Genomic DNA, 22746 nt, shown 5'->3' with positions numbered 1-22746 from the left:
TAATACAAAATCCCTGTCACATTTAAGGAGGCTTCAGTGCTTGCCTTTTTGTGTATATGGGAATTTTGCAAAGCTAAATTTACAAGTTTGAGTTATTTTCATTCTGTTTTTTCCAAGTAGAAGCTGAGTTTTCAAAACCTCAGAGTTTTTATCTTTTTTTTTATCAGTTACACTTAACCCACCCTAAGATGTGAGCCTATAGTTTTCTAATGCTTTTTCATGCTCATCCTATTACAGCTGAATCAATTTTGTGTGTCACAATGGTCACAGCATGGACTGATGACTTCCAGCCTCTGTGCCAGCCACATTGCACAAAAGGCATTAACGTTACATATTAAGAAAAAGAATTACATTAGCATTTAGTAATTCTCTGAAACCAACATTGCTTTCCTAAACAATGAGGATGACTTGCATAACCGCATGATACAAATAACAGCATATACTTAACACATCTGCAGAACATTCAAGCCAAACAGTGTAGAAGGATTCAGCAATAGGAGCACTGGACAGCAGGAAGGAATTTGTCAGAAGGTCTTGTTTGCCCCCTTGAACCCAAAGTATGGTAACTACACCTAGATCAACCCCCATAGATATTTGACCAATCTGTTCTTAGAGTCCTGCAGTGGTGGGTGGATATGTTGCACCATTTCCAGACTATGTTTCTGATACTTGATTTGTTTTACCTTTGTGCAGTTTAAGCCTATAATGTCTTGTTCTATAAAATGTGGATACAGAGAATACATTATTTCTTTACTATAGTTTCAGTTTTCTCTTTTAAACACTCATTCCTTCAGAATTCCCTTATGGGGAATATTTTCTAATTTTCTGAACTTTCTTATTTCTTTCTGCACATTCCTTACTGCTTCTGAGTATAACAGAGGACAAATGCACGTATATTTTATCATCTGTGCTCATCCTGATGTGACCAAATATGATGATACTGGCTTTTGCACAGTATTATGATATTGTCCAGTCTTTTTCTATTAGTCTTGTTGTAATCCCCCCTGCAGAACTGTTATCTTAATAGTTTTCAATTCCAGTATATACTTGGTTGATTATTTCTGCTCTACTTAGAACCTTACACTTTTTCTTAGTGTTTTATATTTTACGGAAATAATTTCTCTTGTTTGCCCAAATCGTCCTGAATTTTAATTGTGTCCTGCAACAGCCTTGTGGTCTCCCCAGCTTTGTGCTGCCTACAGATCTAATACACCCTGTCTTTCATCTTAAATGTCAGGAATGAATATACTGATTGGGATAGACCCCTGGAGAATTGCTCATTTCATCCCTCTGATTCATTCATCCTGTTTCACCAAGTACTGCTGGCAACTACTCTGAGTGTGGTTTTCCTAGACTGTATTTTGGGTGACAGTTTATGAAATCTTACAAAACTCAAGCTCTATGATACGTACATACTGCTTTTCCCCAACATACAGAGCTTACTATCTGGTGATGAATGAAAACTATATTGTTATGACAAGAGTTCTTCTTGACAAATCCTGGTAGGCTGCTATTCATGTCTATGTTTTCTTCTAGGTGCTTACAAGCAGAACGTTTATTTTTCTCAGGATTCTCCCTGCTGTGAGAAAGAATAGATTTCTTTTATTTGAAAAAGGAGAAGAGAGAATGGAAAGGAAATGCTGTAAAGTGAATTTATAACAGTTTCCAGACAGAATCAGAGGAAAAGATACTTGATTTGATAGATTTGGGACATGCACTTGTTGGGTGTGACTGATGACAACACGCTTCAGCATTTTATTTCTCTTTTTTTTTCTCCTCCCTGTATCTCTGGTAGCTGATCCAAAATGCACAAAAGTGGTCACTTTCAATTAATGTTTTCCTGTGAGCATTACTAGTGGATGGATATGCCCTTCCCTCAGTCAATGTCAAAAGCTTGAGCAAGAGTGGGGAACGACTTAATAGTAGACACGCAATAAAAGACTGCCAGGATATTTTGAATTTGTTTCCAGCTCTGAAACTCATACTTGCTCTCTCACCACTTATCTTTTTGAAACTAGGTAGAGGACTTTTTCAATTAAGAATTCTGGGCATTGCTTGAGTGCTCATAATGAAAAATGACAAGCAAACAGTGGTGGTTTCACTCAGGGACAGTGAAAGAAGATAATGAAAATGCTTTGCAAAAATATGAGAGCTAAGAAAGAAAAAAGATCTTATTATGGAAATGATTAAAGGAGAGCTTCAATTATTTCTGTCCCCTCATAATAAAGCTCATATATGTCTCTCTCAAAGTTTGCATGATGAGCAAAGCCAACATTGAAACTTCCTGAATGTTCAAAGTAGACCTAGTGGGGTCCTTCCCAACTGAATGTTTGTAAATGGATGCATAGATACTTCTCTAAAACACAGAATGGTTCATAAAGGCAAAATCATTTTAGTGAAGTTTATGTTTGACATTCCATTTCCTGACAACCCATGTCTCTGGTCTGATTTGAAAAATGTGGAAAAGCTCTTGCTTTTCCCTGGTTTTTGCCTTCTCCCAAAATGGCACCAATAGTTAGCTGGGGACGTTGGAGGAAATTGGCTTGCTTCTCCAGTGAGGTCTTGACAGAGATGTTAGCAAAAAGGAGTTCTTAGAATCTGAGCTGGATCCTTTGTTTTTCCCTGAGCTTCATGGATCTGGAAACAAGAAAAGGCGTTCCACTGGCTAAGGAATGAGAAAGATGGTTTTTGAAAAGCAGCTTTTGCAGAAAGAAAAGTAACAGATTGGTGGCCTCTCTAGGTATCAACAAACTGTTTAGGAGATATGAGCGCCTCAGAGGAAAGCTAAACTTCTTTACAGCTGAGTGTAACTATTTAGCATTGCAAAGTAATTTGAGATATCTTCATGGCTGGTAGGTAAATTTTGTGTCTGAGAAAATTAAAAGGGTTATACTTTCAAAGAACAAAGTGGGAATCACATATTTTCAAAACACTTAAAAATGTTTTATGTATTTTCAAAATATTATGAGAAAGGAATACAAAAGAGTATGGCAGGGACATAGAAACGCCATAAATCTGCAGAGGATGCAAAGAAATGTCATAGTAAGCTGTTTCATAACTACATTATTCCTGGTATGTTATTCAGTGGTTTGTTATTTAGCAGCAGCTCTAGTTTTTGAACCATGCTATAAGTTTTCCATATTTCACAGATGCAAACCAGAACTTGTTTCCAAAGTAGACAGAGGAGACCAAGGCTCACACAACTACACTAGGACATGCTGGGAGTGAAAAATGGAAGTTCCTTTGAGAGGCAATGGATACACAATTGAATTTTACTACAGATTAATGATATTCTCAGCTGTGTTCAATTCCTTAATGATAGACACTTTAAGATCCTCCCTGCATGCAAGAATCAATTGAACAATCCTACTGCTTATGAGGTTTTGGAAAGATGTAGTGGTAAACAATAGAAGATTGCTAGAAATAACAAATTTCCATTTGAATTTCTACTGCAAAGAGATCAAAGGAGAAATGGGAGAGGCATGCATTATTAATGACTTGTCCTATTCAGGGAGAGACCAGGAGCAGGACAGTTAGAGGTATTTAAGGGTAGATTGCTAGAAAGAAGCTTTTGAAACTGGTGCCAAGGGGAATGGATTGGTTCAAATCCTTTAATACTGGGAGTTCTCCTTGTTTCAGGTTAGTCTTATGTTAGTGTTATATTCCTTTTGAGCTGATTTGATTGCAGATCTTGATCCATACACATCTTATAGACATGGTGCATCCTAGTAATGAATGGGTAAAGATGTAGTCCTAACGTGCTATAGGATATGGAAAGTTTTTTTCTTTGAGCTTATGTAAGTATATTTTTACTCAGTTCGGTGCATGGTAGTAACAGCTGCTTAATAAGCAGAGGTTTAAATGAGCAGGAGAGAGAAATTTAACCTTGTCAGCTGGCTTGTTTGTACTTACAGTTGATGTCATAAAGCTAGTTGGTAGCAAATAAAATGGTGGCAGACTTTTTTGCATTTTCTGCAGATATTCAGCAGCATCTCAGCAGTACACAATATGGAATGTAAGGCTTTGAGGGTATATATTTCAGGTTTCCATTTTTCCTGCCAGAAGGCCTCACACATTGTGACAAGCCTGCAAACTTAGATAATATTTTATTACCAATCCTGAGTAATGTTTTAGTAGCTGAATTGAAAGGGGAAATAATTTTGCCTCCTGCCAGTCTGGGGTGAAGATATGGATCCTGGCACTGGCATAAAGGACAATTAAAACACTTCTGTCAGCATAGTATGTGACATGCATATCCTCTATCCAGAGAACAGTTGGTAAATTGACAGGCTAAATTGGTGGTCTCCTAAGAAAAGCAAGCCTCTCTAATCATGTTAATGGACTGTCAGTCACCCCATTGTGACTTTTGAATTTGTTGGGCTGTTCCAGCTGGATGTTAACAGGAAGGAATATTAGAGAGACTAAATTCCTACAAGTTTCCTAAAAGAGATGGATGATTGAGATCTGAAAAAAATTCTGGAGTGTGAGCTCAACTATATTACTAGATACCAGGGAACCCATACAAAAAGAGGATATTATGAGTGCATCATCCTCTTAAAAAGCTTTCATAAACATTCATAACATTAAAACCAGAGGAAATTCAATCATGATGCACATAGCTGTGTGGAAATCATATTTCATAAATTTCACTGCTTACAGAACAATTTGACAAGGGATGACAAGAGCAAAGTTGATGGTGGAGTGTTGAGGGCCATACATGAGCAAGTTTCTCGACAGTAGCGTGTGGGTTTTTTTAAACTTTCATAGGTTTTTCCCATGGCTGAAGGTTTGGAAAGCAATTAATTTTAAAGATCAATAGGTATGATTGCATGTTTGACCCTCAAAGACTGATGTTCACTTTGAAAAAGTCTTTCTAATTCTACTCTTCCTTGCATACAACTTCTTTACGAGGTATCTCCACAATCAAGTTCCAGGTAACTGCATTTCAGCACAGTGTCTCACAGACAAGGAAGAACTTTGAAAATATTTTTCAGTGGACCACTTTGCAGCATTGTATTGCCTGAAAGTTTGTGCCCATCAGGACCTTCTGTGCCTTTGAAAATGCTTCTTTCAGCACTGGTGGTTCTGTTCCTAAAATTATTATTCTGCCTCTACCACTACATTGCATTCAACTTCAGGCATCTGAATCAGGACCTGAGTCCCACCCCTTACATACATATATAGAGCAGATCCTCCCAATCTGTTTTATCAAGGGCAAAATCATTAACTGTCCCCAGAGGCTGCTCTAGGCAGAGGAGATACTGGTTTGTTTATATTGCTCCTTTAATGTTTACAAACTTGTTAACTTCATAAGGTAAACTGCATAGCCAAATGTAAAGATAATTGGCTACGGGCATTTCTAGACTTTAGAAGACAAGACTACCTCAGTCAAAAATGGTTCTATTTGTTGAATCTCTTGGTCGTCTTAATAGATTTATACTACTGGCTTCAGAGCTGATTCTTAACCTGCTTTCAAGCACTGAAAGGCTGTTAAAATCTTTAGCTGAAACTGTCTTTGCAGTTGTTGAGTTGTCAGGAAGTGAAAGCAGGTAGGTTTGGCAAAAAGGATTCCAAGCATGCAGGCTTACGAAGATGACAGTATAGGACCACTGATCATATAAGGCAGAGATTTTGGACATTTACTTTTTTTTATTTGTATGCTCTCCCTATTCTGATTGTAAACTTGGGTGAGTGCTGTAAAGTGGGGCTCAACAAATATAAAAAGAAGGGAAAAGAAATCAGCACCAAAAATGTGACTTCCTGAGGAGAAATCTGACTTTTCCAAAACCCTCATTTTTGCATTGTCCTGGTTTCAGCTGGGATAGAGTTAACTGTCTTCCTAGTAGCTGGTACAGTGCTATGTTTTGTGTTCAGTATGTGAAGAATGTTGATAACACTGATGTTTTCAGTTGTTGCTCAGTAGTGTTTAGACTATAGTCAAGGATTTTTCAGCTTCTCATGCCCAGCCAGGGCACCTGACCCAAACTGGCCAACGGTGTATTCCATACCATGTGACGTCCCATCTAGTTTAGGAACTGGGAAGGGGGGGGGCAGGGATTCGCCGCTCGGGGACTGGCTGGGTGTTGGTCGGCGGGTGGTGAGCAATTGCCCTGCGCATCATTTGTACATTTCAATCCTTTTATTACTACTGCTGTCATTTTGTTAGTGTTATCATTATTAGTTTCTTCTTTTCTGTTCTATTAAACCGTTCTTATCTCAACCCAGGAGTTTTACTTCTTTTCCTGATTTTCTCCCCCATCCCACTGGGTGGGGGGGAGTGAGTGAGCGGCTGCGTGGTGCTTAGTTGCTGGCTGGGGTTAAACCACGACATGCATTAACCTTCTAATGATTTAGAGTTATTTTAGATTTTTCTAAAGATTTTGATTTATTTTAGATTTTCAAATGTTTATTGCTAATCTGCACTCATCTCCTCATGATAGAAAAGTGTTTTCATTTCCAGCATGAGCTGAAAAGAAGTGTGAAAAAGCCAGCAAATAATGACAGAAAAGCGCTTAATCTTTCTGAATCTATAACACTTAAAGTTTAGGTAGAAGTTTGGTTCACCAATTGTCTTTGAACTAAATCTGTATTTGTCATTATCAATATTTTCTGAACTTCTGCAAACTGCTAAAATGGAGGACTAGATTCACAGCTGGTGTAAGTCATCATCAATGAGCCTACCTGCCAGGAATCTATCTGTAAGGATTCTGCTAGTCAGATTTTTTTATGTTGCCAATAAAAAGTGGCTCATCATTTTGTACAGGTCAAGACACTATCATGTTTCCACATATTTTGGCATGCTTCTTTTGCCACTGCTTCAACTTTGGAATATTATGATTTAGCATTTGTGACAAGGTGATGGGTGCATATTGTAGTACACATTGCCTATCTCAATATTGAAGTTGCTAGCAGCGTTATTTGATGGCACCAGCATTCCAGCTTCTGGAGTCTTTCTTCAGTAATTGTCACAGGTTTTTCTACACAGCCACCCACCCTACCTCCGATGCATATAAACACAGGCAGTTTGGGTTTATTGCCAAGACATAATGACACTTATGTGAAGCTTTTTTTGAACTTGAAAATAGTCAGCATCCCTCAAAAAAAAAATCAAAGAACAATATTTTGTAAATCCATATCTCCATCTCATATGCCATTAGTCATCTCCACCTTATGGTACACCTTTCCTTAAAAGCTATGTGTTTTCACATGCCCAAATGATTATACGAAAGACTGAACATGTGCATAGGCTACTACATCTATTTCATCAGTAAACTGAAATATCCCCTACACAGCCTCTCCCGTTCATATCTCTCTATGAGTATGTTAAAACCTGCCAGAAAATTCTAATTAATCAGATGCCACTGGGAAAAAAATACTCAGCTACCCACTCATGCAGCTAGGAGTGGGAAGAACCAACTTTGTGCCCTCACATTCCACTTCAAGACTGTGTACTTCAAGCCCGACAAAATAGCTTTGCATTGCCTCCTCCATACTCATTACTAGCTAGACTGCCATTAATCAGAACATTAAAAAAAGGCACTTAGTTCATGAACTTCTGTGGGAGACATTTTCAAAACAAAATTGATGTTTTAATCTCAACAGACAAAGAGCATTACACAAGTGATTGTGACTGATATTTTCCAAAGTTACTGGAGAAATAGTTTTAGATAAGAAAAACTACAAGGCATCATGCAGTACTCATAAAATCTTTTCTTTCTTTCTGCCCCTGTTTCACCAATACAAGTCCCAGTTTGGTAACTACGTGAACATTCAAAATAACATCTTAAAACAAAAGGTCCAACATCTTTGTACTTGAAGGTCCATTGCAGGTGTGCTGGGCCTACAACCTGTATACTTTTCCTGGTCTTCTCCATGATGACCCACACTGCTACCAGGAGGAGGTACAACCCCGACACAGCAACTTCCCCATGTACACCGTTGGGTTGTGGGGCAATGAAGGGCTGGGAAAATGATACCATCCCATGAGGCTTGGAAGGAAAATAATGGACCGAAGCCGACCAAATGCTCTGCACTTACTAAGAGGAGCCTGACTGAGACTGAAGCTGGGCTATGAGCGCAGCTCCACAGAAGAGCACTGGCTTCATCTCAGGACCCTGGGACTCCTCAAAGGGCAATTTCAAGAAGTCCAAAGATACGGAGAGACATGAAAGCAACAGAGCGTGTGATGAAGCCACACATGGGGAATTACCTAGGAGATAGGAGCTCTGTCAGACCTGATAGGACGTCTGTCAGAAGAGCAGAATCTGTGCTGCCAGCATTTCAGGAATGGAAAATGCTCTGTGCCGCTTTCATGCTGTTTCCTGACTTTTCACCTTTAGACTTTTTATCTGTTTCTGGGAATGCTGCCAGACTGAAGGCTTTTTGCCTGCAAAGCTGTCTAGCCTTGCTGCCTGTATCCCTTCCCAGATAGCTCAGGTGAGTGCCTGAACATCCACGCAGCAGCCTGCCCCAGTGGCCTAGAAACTACTGTACAACATCCTTGACACATCCTCACACAGGACCATTCCCTCCTCCTGGCTGTTCCCCTACGTTCTTTCATTCTCTCCCAAACTACATGGCAATGCTGCTAAAAAGAGTCAGATGTTGAGACATTTTGGCATAAGATCAATCATTGTTTATTCTGACAAGACTTGCATGCAGTAGATTCAAGCGAAAGACAACTTGCATTGTCAACACTTCCTCTTCTCTTCTACCTTCCCATACTCCAAATAATTATCAATCAGCTAAATGCATCAATATCCCAGTTGTAAAGCCCACCTTGACCAGAGAGACTACTAAAAAGGCCCTTAAATGTTCATGAAGAACGGTTGCTCAGTCTGTCTAGAGGCAAAATGGTTAATTATCCTTATGCTCTTCCTGAGGGAGTCTCAGAACCTGGTAGTGAAATCAGAAACTTGAATCCATAGCTCTGAGTGCAACCCAAATGGCAGCTAACCAGGTTTGTTTGCACGTGAACTATGGTGAGAATTGGGATGATGGAAGAGGACTTTACAAAGTGAGTGTATGTGACTTTGGGGTAGGTGGACATTTACAGGACCACTGTAACCAGGGAGCACTGACAATCCCTGCTGTGATTATCTCCATCTTAACTAACTTCTAGCCTTGAAAAGGCAGGAAAAGTTCATGAAGGTGTTGAGATGCTAATTCAGGCATCAGTATCTTCTACCACTTCCTAACCACTTGCCAGACTCTTACACCCTATCTCTGGGTATTCCTTGGCTTTTCACCAAGGAATATGCTGTGTCTTTCAGTCTATCTGTACATTTTAGGTTTCAGAGGTTTGAGTTTTGTCTGTTCTAATAAATATTTTTTTTCCCCCAATTTAGCCAACATATTGAACTTATCCTTTCTTGGGTCTTTGAGACACTGCCAGGAAAATCCATGAAAACCAATTAAAAAAAAAACAGAACAAAAAAACTATCTATGCCATGGACTTGCATTTTTAGAGGCCAACACATTGAAGAAGCTGAGGCCTGGCTTCCTGGTTCGACTTTGACTGGCGGGGACCGCAACTGAATCTAGGGGGGTGAGCAAACCGCAGAAACAGAAGTTGCAAGTATGAGATGGAGAAATTCAACATGTGTAACATTTCTTAGCACAATAAGTAGAAGACAAGGATTTTGCATAAAGTAGTTTATCATGTGATTTTACTGGTTGTCCCAGGAGAGCAAAAAGGCTGTGAAAGTTGCAGGAGGTGGATATAATCTCTTTTCAGCTTCTTACTGCCAGCAATTTCTTCTTTTCTCTGCACGTGGTGTGACAGCACAGCACACAAAAGGAGAGAGGAGTCAAGCTGAAATTAAATGCATGTTTCACAGCATTCTTGCAGACGTGGAGTTAATTGAAACAATTCTTACAAAGGTTTCCTAAGCCAGGGCATCAGAAAGTATGCACTGACTGTTACGCATTGGCTATTCTGCTAATTTTGACCAAACATGAGAAAAATTTAGATATCGTGTACCTTGCCAGGACACCCTGAAAATGCAGAGGTGCTGTACAAGGAATTGATGCACTACAGGCAGAAAGATCTTCCTGTTAATAGAGAAACCTGTCTGGACAGCGGACAGGAGACAGGGGTAGAAGTCTCACTGAGGACACAGCACCTCTGGGGAAGACAGTGTAAGGGTGACATCTGATCTGTGCATCCAAAGCACCCACAGACCGAGCAACCTGCTATATAGGAGATTTACCTCCCAAACTGCCGTGATGGCTACTAACGTTTTGGTACCAAACTGACTGGAAGAAAGCTGCAGGGGCTGGAGTCTGCCAGCTTCCACCTTCTCACCATGACCCTCCCACCATGCCCAGCAGTGTTTTCACATTGACTTCCACAGCACAGGAGTGAACCAGGGACATGTCACTGTGATCACTTCCCTTCCTGTCCTGAAGTTCTCCCTCCTCTAGCAATTCCCTTAGGTTTGCAAATGCCAGTCTGGCCTTAGTACAGTATTTTTTTTTCAGACATCTGCAGAATGCTGTCCCTGCGGTGTCCACCTATAAAAATACCCACAGCATCACAAGATCAACTTCTAATAGTGAACAGGGAGGCATAAAAGCACTACCATGTGCTTTTGCTAGCCAGGCAATGCCTGTAAACATTGCAGTTAAGTTCCCATGGCCTAAATCTAGACTGTCAGCTAATACAATGCTACACGGATTGAAGTTTAATAACTGAGACTTCAGCTTCACTTACGTGCTTTGCAGCATCCTTAGAAGACAGCTACACCTCTGCTTCAGTCTTCCCTGAATATACATTAATATCTAGGCAGTCAAGCACCCAGCTAGAGATTGATGCCTGGGTTCCTCAAGCAGTATAGCATGCTGTGATTTAGATAAAGGTATTCTACTCATTTTTTTATGCTACCTAACCCCCATCCCATCTGTGGATGCTGCATGCAATTTAACTAGATACAAATGTTTTCTTTAGATACTAAATTTTAAAGAACAGCTTTTTTTCCCCTCTTCATTTGGCATTCAACTATCCATCAGGGTAAGCAACAAGTGACTTGGCAGATAATTCAGGACATATGGCTTTGAAGAACTGATAACTTAAAAGTACTTGGACAAGTTTCCTCAACTCATTTACCTTAATTTGTGTTATTCTCTTTTACATGTCCCCTAGCAGCTGGTACAGCTAAAAAAGTGTAGAAAATATAATGCAAGTGACAAAATAACCTTTTCCTGAGTTGTATTACTGTATACCACAAAAACCTCACTCACAAACTGAGTAGCAGAAGGAGTCAAATACAGTTCAAAGCTGTTAAACATACACACATGCCTCATCTGTAGTCACCAGGTGGCACCAGATGTATCCATATATTGCCAATTAGCTTAAACCTACTGTAACCCATGTGGTCTTTGAAGTGAAAAGCATATCATGGATGAATATTAGGTAGAGCCCAATAGCTGAGTGGTCAGCAGACTAGAGAGTTTAGATATACCTTTAACAAGATCTAACTTGGTTTGGGGGTTGCTGGGTTTTGTTTGGGTTTTTTCTGAGAAGGAAGTACTGAAGAGTAAGATTCAGTAGCCCTGCCTAATTTTGAAGATACTGGTTGGGAAACTTTTCAAAAAATGCAAAAATGTATTATTTTAACTAAATTCATTGATTCTTGGTCAGCATTGACATCTTTTTACACTTTTTCCCCTTTTCTTTTTAAACATTGAAATGTTAAAAAAATTAAATTTTGGAGAAGAATCAATTATTTCAAAAGATACATTTCAGCTGTCCTGAAGAATTGTAGCTTCTGTTGATACAAGAGGAGATTTTCTTCTGGCATTCTGACATTGTCAATGAGCTCTTAAATTATGTAGGAAATCCTATCCTTAAAAATTCTTTTGTTTTACAAATATTATTACAATATTTTATGAGGGTGAAGCTGAAATTAGCTATGCATCATACATAGTATATTATCCTGTGAATGTAAAAAAATTAGTGAGAGCAAGTTCATTTACTTGTAAATCATGAGTTGTATCAGTTTTTTTCTGTATTTGAATGTTCATAACTTTCATCACTAATGAAATATTTGGGAATCTAAACTGATTTGTGAGCTTGGCAGTATTTAGCACGTGCATTTTTCTTATTCCTTATTATCTGTCTCCTCTGTGAATAACTTTTCATCAGGGGCAGAAAAAAAACAGAAGGATGAAATCTTGACCTCACTGAATCAATGGCAAAACTCCCACTAACTTCAAGGGGCCAGGATTTTACCACACATGACCAGCTTTATACAAAGACAGAAAACCAAACAGGCAGATATACCATGTTATTAAAAGCAGAGAGTCTGAAAATGAATCATCTAAACAATACGACAAATGTCTACAAATAAAAGTAATCAAAAAAAGTCAAGTTGTAGGTTGAAATAGAGTTTCAAAAAGAACTCGATTCTCCAGGGAAAAACCATATCTTTCTGTCTAAACACTGAAAATATAAATTTTAGTATATAATTCTAAGCATCCAGATTTTATATCTTTAGCCTATTGTAATGATTTCTGAGCCAGCAGGTACTTTTGATTATATTAAATACGCACAGTTGTATCTGCTTCATTGCAGCATTACTGCAAAAATGTAATCAACATTTGCATTCTCTTCAGCATGACCCATTCCTAAAAATGAACCAATGTGATTATCTACACATACGACACCCACAGAAGCTTAATGGTTATTGAGGTCCCCAGTGCAAACAACAGCACGCGCACGTAAATAATCTATTTATCTAAAGAACGTTTTTTGCAAGCACTGGCTTGCAAGCAATATTTGCATTGGCAATGGGCAAGCCTAGCCTTGGACAGACACAAAAGGAGATGGCTCTGTTCAAATGATTCATGATTATTCTTCATGCTTTACAGTAATGGAAAGACCCTCAGCAAGTACAAACAGAGAAACCAAGGAAGAGAAGGAGAAGCAGCACTCGTCATACCAGCAGTGGAGTCTGGCACTGAAACAACACGCTTAAGCTCCAGCCCACAGAGCTAACTTCTAGTTTGGAGCAAAGAAGTTTGTGGCTAATTTAACACTGTAGTATGCACCCAAAATGTAAGCCTATCTTTCATCTGCTATAGCATGAAGCTCACCTAAAATAAGTCTCACTATTTGTATTCACGTGTTTCCATTACAGTAGATGTGGCATATACCAAAAAGTAGTCCTGAAAGTCTGAAAAACAGCCTGAAATTTAGGCACCTAGTATAAGGTAAATTTGTATACTCTCTCTCTAGCTAGTCCAAAAAGTCGTTTATGCTGTCTTAAGACAAATAATTGAGAAAGACAGCATAAGTTGTTCTCCGGGTATCTCTTTTTTTTTTTTTTTTTTTTTTTTTTCCCCATTGATAAGGGGAGCCCAGGCAGCCAGATCAGAGATGAGACACAGCTTTAGATGGCTACTGTCAAGTGAGATGAACTCCACTCTGCAAATGGCAACTTCCACTATAGAGGCTGGAGAATGGAGACACAGGTGGTTTAACTGGCTTGGCACAGGGCCATGCACTGATCCTTCCAGGTCCTGGTACATTGCATTGAGAAATTCCCATACATTGTATTCTCATCTGCACTATCAGTTGAGAAATAATGAAACAAGACAAACATAGTGAATCTAATTTTCTTCCCTTTCTCTGGCATAAATCTGATGTCATTATACAGGAGCTCTGCTTTTACTTGGTAGAAGAAAAGGCAGACACACACATTTGTACAAAGACCTACTATCTTTCTTTCTTTCCATAACCAAAAAAAGCATAGAATTCATGTTATTTTATCAGCAAAAATTATACTCTTTACCTATTATCTGCAATTCTATCCATAGCAAGTACACTATACTGTAATTAAAGTATATTGTATGCATTAGCTGTGAAAGGGCTGTAATCATTTCAACATACTATTCATTGAAATACATTAATACAGTACCTATAATACATGAAAATTGAAATAGATTAAAATAGAATACAATATTATAACTATTTTTAAGGTTTTTCTTCCTGGAAGATTCCTAGGAATATCAGAATTTCTGGACTATGTTATGCTGTCTCCACTAGTTTCTTAAAATGAGAAAGATATGCAAGAGGCTAGTTACCTCCTAGAGATGTCTCAAGGCAGTACAAGGGGAAGCAGAGTAGGTATCATATTTATCATGAGACTGTATGTAATGATTTTCTCCTTTGAGAGAAGACAGGGAGAAAAGGAGAGGAGTTTGTACCTTTCTAGCTGTACTTGATAGGATGGACAACTACTGGAGAGAGGGCTGAAGTTCTGATCAATTGGGTCATGTCTCTCAGTGTTGCCCGCATTAATGATCTTAATTAATTAATTATTAATGATCTTTAAAGGTCCCTTCTGATTCAAACCATTCTATGATTCTATGATGTCTAAACACAAATTAATACAATGCATACAGCAAAGTCTTTGATTTTCTGATTTTAAATACTTGTGATAGTTAGATTTGTTTTTCTTTTTGCGCACTCCCCTTGCACAATTCTTCTCTTTTCATTAGAGCACACTACAAACCTAGAGAAAATCCTGCACATACCTGTTTCTCCCCACTGGGCTTCTTGTGGTTTAACAGCAGCTCCACGGCACCAACTACCTCCTTTCGTATGGCATGCAACAGAGCGTCTCCCACATATACATTAAAACTTAAGAGCAGCTCAATGAGCTCAAGGTTCTCATTTTCAATTGCAATAAGGAGTGCAGTTCTTCCCAGGGGATCAATGCAATTAATATTGATCTTGAAATAAATTTCTGCTTCCTCCAAAGCTTTCTTTACACTGGCATAATCTCCTTTCTCCACGGCGTTCAGATAGGCTTTTTCTGAAGGAGACAGTTCAGATTCTGCCCGTACAATACGAAGAGGGATACGATCTCTGTAGGGAGCATTGACACTTCTTTTGTAGTAGAACTGGGCCATATTTTATGCCATTCTAATACTTTGTCTCTGCAATATGAAAAGAAAGATTAAATCAGTAATATATTTTGGGGGTACAGTGCACCAAATTAATATCTGCAATATGTAAGTATTTAAAACTCATACTAAAAAGTGATGTTGAAACAAGTACAAATGATCTCTATCCATAGAGCTTGTCAGATCATCAGTAAAATGCGGAAACCAAAACATATAACCAAGTTGTCGCAACTTACCAACTCAAAGCGTATCTGTCAGCATACCATTCCCTTGTATGTATCCCTTAAACCTGTGACAAGCATGAGGTACTACGATACCATGTAGTTTGCACCAAACCTGTCACTCCACTTTATCCTTAATTTCTTCATTAATTTCCACTGCCTCATGTTTCCCACAGTTTAAGAGTATTCTCATACACAGTTGCTCCTGCTGCTCAGTAGACTACAGGGCACGTACCCCTTTTAAGCTTGATTACGGCAGTGGTTATGTCACACAGATTGGCTCAGTTGCCCACAGAAGGTACCTACGCCTCTTTGAGATGCGCTAGTTATATCTCATCTGCACTCCAGCATGGCTTGGGTCCTTCACAACGCCTGTGCACATTCGGTACCTCCGTGCAAATGTCTCTGGTATCCTAAACAACGCAGGCGTCACCCAATCCTTGTGTGCGGACAACTAAACACAGCCCTTCTTATCTGTTTCTTCAGCTTGGGCAGAAAGAACTTGTTAGAGTTGGAAGAGTTATTAGCATTTACATCTTTTAGTGCTGCTGAAATATCCTGACTTATCTTTGGCAGGCACAGTTCAGTGGTGAGCTTTCCTACTAAGATTTTGATTCAATCTCATATGCTATTAGAAAAACATTCCTATAAAATGCTTTTTCAACCAGCACTTACTAGGGTATAAACTAGAATTCAGAGCCTAAAAGGAAAAACAAAATCCATACGAGAGAAATTCCCAAGGACTGGTAGATAATAATCATCGTTTTGACTCTGAACTATTCAGTTCTAAACTGGAATTAATACTGAAACACTGCAACTGTAAAACAACTCTAAAGTCTTACATATAATAAAGCATTTAATGCCTCTCCTTTTACTCTGTATAAGGACTTTACAAAAATAATTCCTTCTAACAGGATGATTGTCTCCTGTCTCTGTCTTCTACCGGGGGGGGGGGGGGGGGGGGGTAGGGAAGAGAAATATTTGATTTTAAAGAACAAGGTACACAAAAAATATTTCCTTCTGCACTTCAATTAGAGGTTGAACACCTTACTAGCCAAAGAACTGTAGTTTCTCATCACTTTCTCAGCTGACAATGCAAGTTGCAGTAACCCACTGCCTTTTCCTCCATTTCCTTCAGGAATTAAAAAAAAATATGTCTGTTGAGATCCTAGTTTGGAAAAGATAATACATATTTTTATTATTGTGAAGTTTTGATCAATCAAAAATTTCACTAAACACTGTGAGGAACATAGTAATTCATCTGCTCCAGTCTCCTTATGCAGTGCGATGAGAGCTAAGTACAAAGGCTGTTACTAAATCGTTTTCTTTGTCTCCCAGGGCAGATCAACAGGGCTTGAGGCAGGCAGGAGACAGCAAAGCAGACATGTTAGAAAGAATTCCCCTCCAGATCCACATACAGGAGCTGAGCAATTGCAATCCTCTGCAAGATGTTTCCCTAGTCTCCCTCCAAGATGGTATCAGTCTGCAGTCTGGGCTACTAGAGGTTGCATAGTCTGTGGATTATGTTCTGTTAATCTCACTCCAAGTAAAATACATATCCATTGCACAGTTTTGTACTCCTGGAACAGAGATACCACATCCTTATTGTTAATGCACTGTGTTTTACCAGTTTGCTTTTCATTCTTGCTTTTCAAAATTGCAAGTTCAATTCAAGAAGAAAAAATTTTCGTGTATGTTCAGCTCCAAATTAACAGACTTAAATGTAGATGTTCACAAGTAGATATCTACAAGAAAGGTGGGTTGCTATATTCCCATTAGAGCCATGGAGATTTAGGGCTCACAACTTGTCATCTGGTGCTGGATGCTAAAGGGCATCCTGCCTGACTCTGGCTGCCACCTCAGAATGACTTAGTCTCACAAGAGGTCTGTTTCATAGATGTCAGGCAGATGTTGGGTAACCCACAACAATGCACAAACATTATTTGGTTTCTTAAGATGTACAAAGAGTTCCTCAAGATCACTGGAGAAAATGGAGTGACTGTAACTGGGAGGTTATTCCTAAAACCTCCTCTCTCTTAAAAGCACAGAAACAAATAAACGGATCATTGCCTCCCCAGTTATTGGGAGTTAAACCAGCAATTAAATTGTATCAATGAAGTTGGGCATCATAGAGATGCTTATGGTAGAAGAGTACAGTGACTTACAGATGGGATCTATTATGATTTCATTAGGATGATCTGGGGGGGTTGTTTCTTTGTTTTTATCATAAGTCTGAGGAAGGTCTATTATTGCTTCACTGTAAGCCCCAAGGAAAACACTTGCTGGAACCTCTTGGGTTTACCTTTTCATCATTCTGGAATGGGGAAAATTAGATCTAAGCTTAGTTTGTCTCTTTCAGAAGAGACACATTAAACACACATTCTTCTAAATAGCTGTCCTCTGCTAGTCTTTCTCTCTCACCTGTACCACCTTCTGAAAATAATCAGCCATAAGTAAAATTTTGTCATAACTAAAAATGTATGTTTACACACAATTAGAAAGTATAGATTGATTGCTGATACAGTACACTCCTGGAAGGTGATATATAGATCAAAGATAATGATTCATGTGTGTTAAAAATAAACATTTATTTTGATTTTATCTACAGGTAAATAGTGTTGTGTGACAACAGGTACTGTGCTGTCACATGCAAATGTATGCATATGACAGATTTACAACGAGAGCTGTAAGAGCTAGGAGTAGCCAGCAGCTGTAAGGAAGTGTCCATTTGTTTTGAGTTCCTCTGCAGGAACAAGAGTCTAAAGAAACAAGTGGTCCAGTACACTAGACCAGTGCAAGGGGAATAAAAGACAATAAACTATTTATGGTGCAAAACTTAGCAAAAGTGGAATTATAGTTTCCACAGAGTCCATACACCTAACACATAATAAAAATACTTCGGAGAAGAGATAAAGACAAAAAAACTTGCCCTGAAAATAAGAGTATAATCACATATCAGAAACTCATTATAACCACAAGCCAATAAACACCATGTGACAGATTGTACCCGAGCCATCCAAACATTCAGACTCATGGGGCTCAAATTCATACCTCGGAGGAATTCTTTTTGTCTCTTTATTGAACTTGGTGAGGGGAATTAGGGACTGGGAAAGAAGTTTGAGACAAAGAGAAGAACTGATCTTCAATATTATTCTGCTCTTGCCTGTCATCCCCCTAATCCTGACGGTGTATTTAAGACGTGCCATAACTAACGCAATTTATTCACCGTTTAGAGGAACCCTCTCTGACTTGCAAAAGAACATATAATGAACTTGCTAAAGCAAAATAAATTCTTTTGATCAGCTTGGAGAAATATCACAATATCCTCTTTCTACATAATCTGTAGGTGGGTTTGTATTTCTGAAAGGCAAAACAAACTATTACAACTGGCTTTGCAAGATATTTGACGATTTCTCTGACCCAACTGACAACACTGAAAATTACTATTGCTTTAAGAAGTAATAGTACATTGATCAGTATTCTGATCTACTAATCCATGCTTTCTATTAATCCACACAAGGGACTTGGTTACAGCACTTGCAATAAAAGAGCTAAAAATATTATCAAGCTGTGCAAGGATGAAACTTACTCTTTAAGACACTTAGTATGAAGAGATAATATAAGATACTATGTCTCTGGAATACCTGAATAACCAGACCCCACGATGCACAGAATATTTTGAAATTGTAGCGACTAACTGTAAACCCAGCTGTGAAATGTTTTAGGATTTAGATTTATGCTAGAAAAAAAGCCTCACTGCAAGCAAAAGCAAGAGGTATTAATTTCAAAATAACCTTCACTAGATAATTATGTCACAGCTGAAAATTATGTTTTGAAAGTGCATGTTTCTCCAAATACAGTTAAAAACTAATAAAACACTTAGCATAACTTTCCCACAACTAGAAAAAACAAACCAGCATCAAACAGGGGCAGACAGTTTGGTGATGAAGGGACTGAGAGCAGCCCTGTGGAGAAGGACCTGGGGATGCTGGTGGATGAAAAGCTGGACATGACCTGGCGACGTGCTGCTGCAGCCCAGAAACCCAACCGTGTCCTGGGCTGCATCCCCAGCAGTGTGGCCGGCAGGTCGAGGGAGGGGATTCTGCCCCTCTGCTCCGATCCAGTGAGACCCCGCCTGCGGTTCTGCGTCCAGCTCGGGGGTCCTCAGCACAGGAGAGACAGGGACCGGTTGGAGCGGGTCCAGAGGGGGGGACACAAAAATGGTCCGAGGGCTGGAGAACCTCTGCTGTGAGGAAAGGCTGAGAGAGTCGGGGTTGTTCAGCCTGGAGAAGAGAAGGCTCCGGGGGGACCTTATTGCAGCCTTTCAGTGCATAAAGGGGGCTTATGAGAAAGACAAAGAGAGACTTTTTACCAAGGCCTGTAGTGACAGAACAAGGGGCAACGGTTTTAAACTGGAAGTAGGCAGGTTTGGGTTGGACGTAAGGAAGACATTTTTTACAGTGAGGGTGGTGAGGCACGGGGACAGGCTGGCCAGAGAGGTGGTCGATGCCCCATCCCTGGCAGTGTTCAAGGCCAGGCTGGACGGGGCTTGGAGCAACCTGGTCTGGTGGAAGGTGTCCCTGCCCACGGCAGGGGTTTGGACTAGGTAGTGTTTTCATCTCCTTTCCTACCCAAACCATTCCATGATTCTATGTTGTCTTTATGATTTTCTTTATCAGTATTTGCAAACATGCTATTCATCACCAAGCTAGCTGTAGAAATGATAGAACAAATATTAACAAAAATATTGAATAATGTTATATAATTATAAAAGATATTCAATTACTTTCATGCCATTAGTCTGACCACATTATATACTATAATACTTTAAGCTACACTTTAAGAACTTAAGGGAGGTTTTAGAAAATACAATATTAAATCTACAAAACATTGCAGCTTGACATTGGTAAAATTTTTAGCTATGAGCTAATTATAACACATGAAATATATGGGTCTATTGGCCCCTAGAGTCAAGCAATTTGCAATGACAGGAAACTAGCCAGAATGCTTTAGTGCTTCTCCAGTGGCATGAGATGTGTCCAAATGGGGCACAGAGCCAACTTCCTATGGAAGATTCATCCCACTTAATTTTAGGAGCACGGCTGATTTATTTAAATATTGACATTTATCATCATGTTTTCACATTGCCTAGGGTACCTCACCCCTCCTTCCACTGTTTCTACCAACGGGCACAGGTTTCCTTGACGGGTCCCATGTCACACCTGCCAGCCCTGGGCCAACGCAAGCCCTGGGCCAATGTCCTGAGCATCTCAAATGGCCCAAACACCCAAATTCTGCTTTAGCAACTGACTGCTGCCCTCCGTGTTTACAGCTGAGAGTAAGGCACTTCCTGAGCGTAATTTGTCTGCCTTGTTTTAGACAGCTACATTAGGGTGAGAAAAGTCATACCCTTCTATTAACATGGTTAAAAAAGAATTTGGTTTTAATTTCCCTTTCAAGGGCCTCCTCAGCTTGATTTATGGCTACTCTCACATTATTGGACATTGTGACCTCTAAAACCTAGCTTACTGTATTGATCAGTCCTTTCTCCCTTGTCTGTAGGCTCCCAGTTACTCCCGATTTCCTTTCTAAACTGATGACTCAGTCAGTTGGGTTTAGAATCCTTTTCCATACATTTTTTAAACATATTTTTGGAAGCAAGTCACAATTATATTTTGTCCTAAAAAAAGTCTAAGACACATTTGCATTAACCTTTGTTCCAAATTAAATTTGGGGTGGATTTTAGATGAAAGTAAGCAAACCAGTGTCAGAGAGCATACTGAGGTTCAGAAAGCTTATATTTTTATATACACAGGAAATTATAAATAGTGAATAGGCTCAGCAATAGAGGCAGTTTTTCAGCAGTTCTTTCATTTACCAGAAAATTTCCACAGACCTGAAAAAGCCAGTAGCTTAGAGCTAAGAAGAGTTGCTTGAAAAGAGGGGGAACGTTAGTTAAATCTTTTCTCAGGAGGGTCTGGTAATTACAGAGTTATTGGATTTCCCAGCATCAATTCCTCTCTCAGAAATCCAGCATTAAGAGGAAAAAAAAAACCCAACAAAACCAAAACCACAAACAGAACAAAAAAATCAACCAAAACCCACCTATGATACTTGAAGACAAGATACTAAGAGAGTCAGCTATCATTGGCCTACAGCAGATGTACCAACTGAAGCGCACGCACACCCCCCCACTATATATATATATATATGTGTGTGTATATATATATATATATTGCTTCCTGCTCTCTGCAGATGTCAGGGAAATATAATCAGCACCTGAGCAGAAGAAATATATAGAAGAAAACCATAATACTTTGACAGAAAATTGATTCTTATCAGAAAAGATTTCTTTCTTAACAGGCAGTTTCATTTACATCTGCTACAGACCACTATTTCAACTTATATGGGACTGTATTTTTCATACACCATCTTTCAGGGAGGCATGGAAACATTTTGCCTTTTTTTGCAAACCTAACATTTCCACTCTATTTATCATTATTTGATAATTCAATATTTTTAAGAAAAGCTGATATTAATTTTACTGATGCTAAAATAAATAATTGGAAATTGTCTTCTGCTGCTATATCATATGTGTATATACATGCCTATTATAACCACAGGTACACAGAAATTTCCCCATCAAAGTTAAAGCTGAAAAAAAATGCAACCAGAAGTCCTTGGCTTTTATTCAACCTCTGCTTTTGCCTTATTTGCTTCCCCTACATATATGATCATATCCTCACTATTTTTCCAGGGGACCCTGACTTGCATTTCCCTTGCATGCTGTCCCCTACCCCAAAACACTATTGTAGCTGCGTGCAACAGAGAGAGAGGAAAATCAGTGACCCACCAGCAGGCACCAAGGGCCTCTGTGACAAGCCACTTCTATTGCCAGCCACAGTAATGCACTTGTGTATTGTAACCCTTCCAGAGACGGGCAAAGACACCCGATGACAACACATCTCCTTCAGCAGATGGGCAGCTGGATGGACACAGATGTGCTCCAGAGTATCCACATGTGCCACTTCTGAAATCCTCATTGATGCTACCCTTCTAAAAATACTTCATTTCCACCACTGATCACTCAGTCAGACTTACTGTAGCATTGTTATACTATATAGCTTCTTCTATGATGTCATCAAAAGTACACCTGATTTTGCTCATGAGTTTGCTCTTCAGACTATTTGTGTGGAAAAAAAAAAAAAAAAGAAGTGAAACTTCATAAGAAGTTACTATGGAAGCACCCTGCTCAGGAAACCAAAACATTTATGACAAGTGAATAACATGCTGATTTCTCTGTGATCTTCTGAAACTATTTTATATGCACTTTTCATGGTAAAGGAAGGTTTCTGACATTTGTTTTATTCATTAAAAGTATGAAATTTTCTTTCTAAAATAGATCTGTGACATACCAGCTTTAATCTGACACAGAATCGTATTTGATACACAGTAAAAATGATGTTCAAAAGGAATTTTTGAAAGCAAGACTCTAGCTCTGATAAATCCCAGTACAAATGAAGCATGAAGTTCCTTCACTTTCAGCCACCAGGACAGACTGTTTCATTTGAACAAGAACAAAAGAAATGCAGATAAACCTTTGATTTTTGAACCC

The 22746-nt window shown here is 39.1% G+C and overlaps 1 protein-coding gene across 2 annotated transcripts in view; it reads right to left on the bottom strand.

Moving 5' to 3' along the window:
* TRPC4 (transient receptor potential cation channel subfamily C member 4) overlaps positions 1-14916 on the bottom strand; it is a 91955-nt gene extending 77039 nt beyond the window's left edge. For both annotated transcript variants that reach the window (XM_075050505.1, XM_075050506.1), the window contains exon 1: positions 14539-14916. In XM_075050505.1, the coding sequence (XP_074906606.1) occupies positions 14539-14916 (378 nt within the window). The remainder of the gene's footprint in view (positions 1-14538) is intronic.
* Positions 14917-22746: the final 7830 nt, after the last annotated feature.

This window comes from Buteo buteo, chromosome 18, assembly GCF_964188355.1.
Source record: "Buteo buteo chromosome 18, bButBut1.hap1.1, whole genome shotgun sequence".
NCBI classification, from domain to species: Eukaryota; Metazoa; Chordata; class Aves; order Accipitriformes; family Accipitridae; genus Buteo; species Buteo buteo.
The sequence above is the reverse complement of the archived record's forward strand: the minus strand, read 5'-3'. Positions and strand labels throughout refer to the sequence as shown.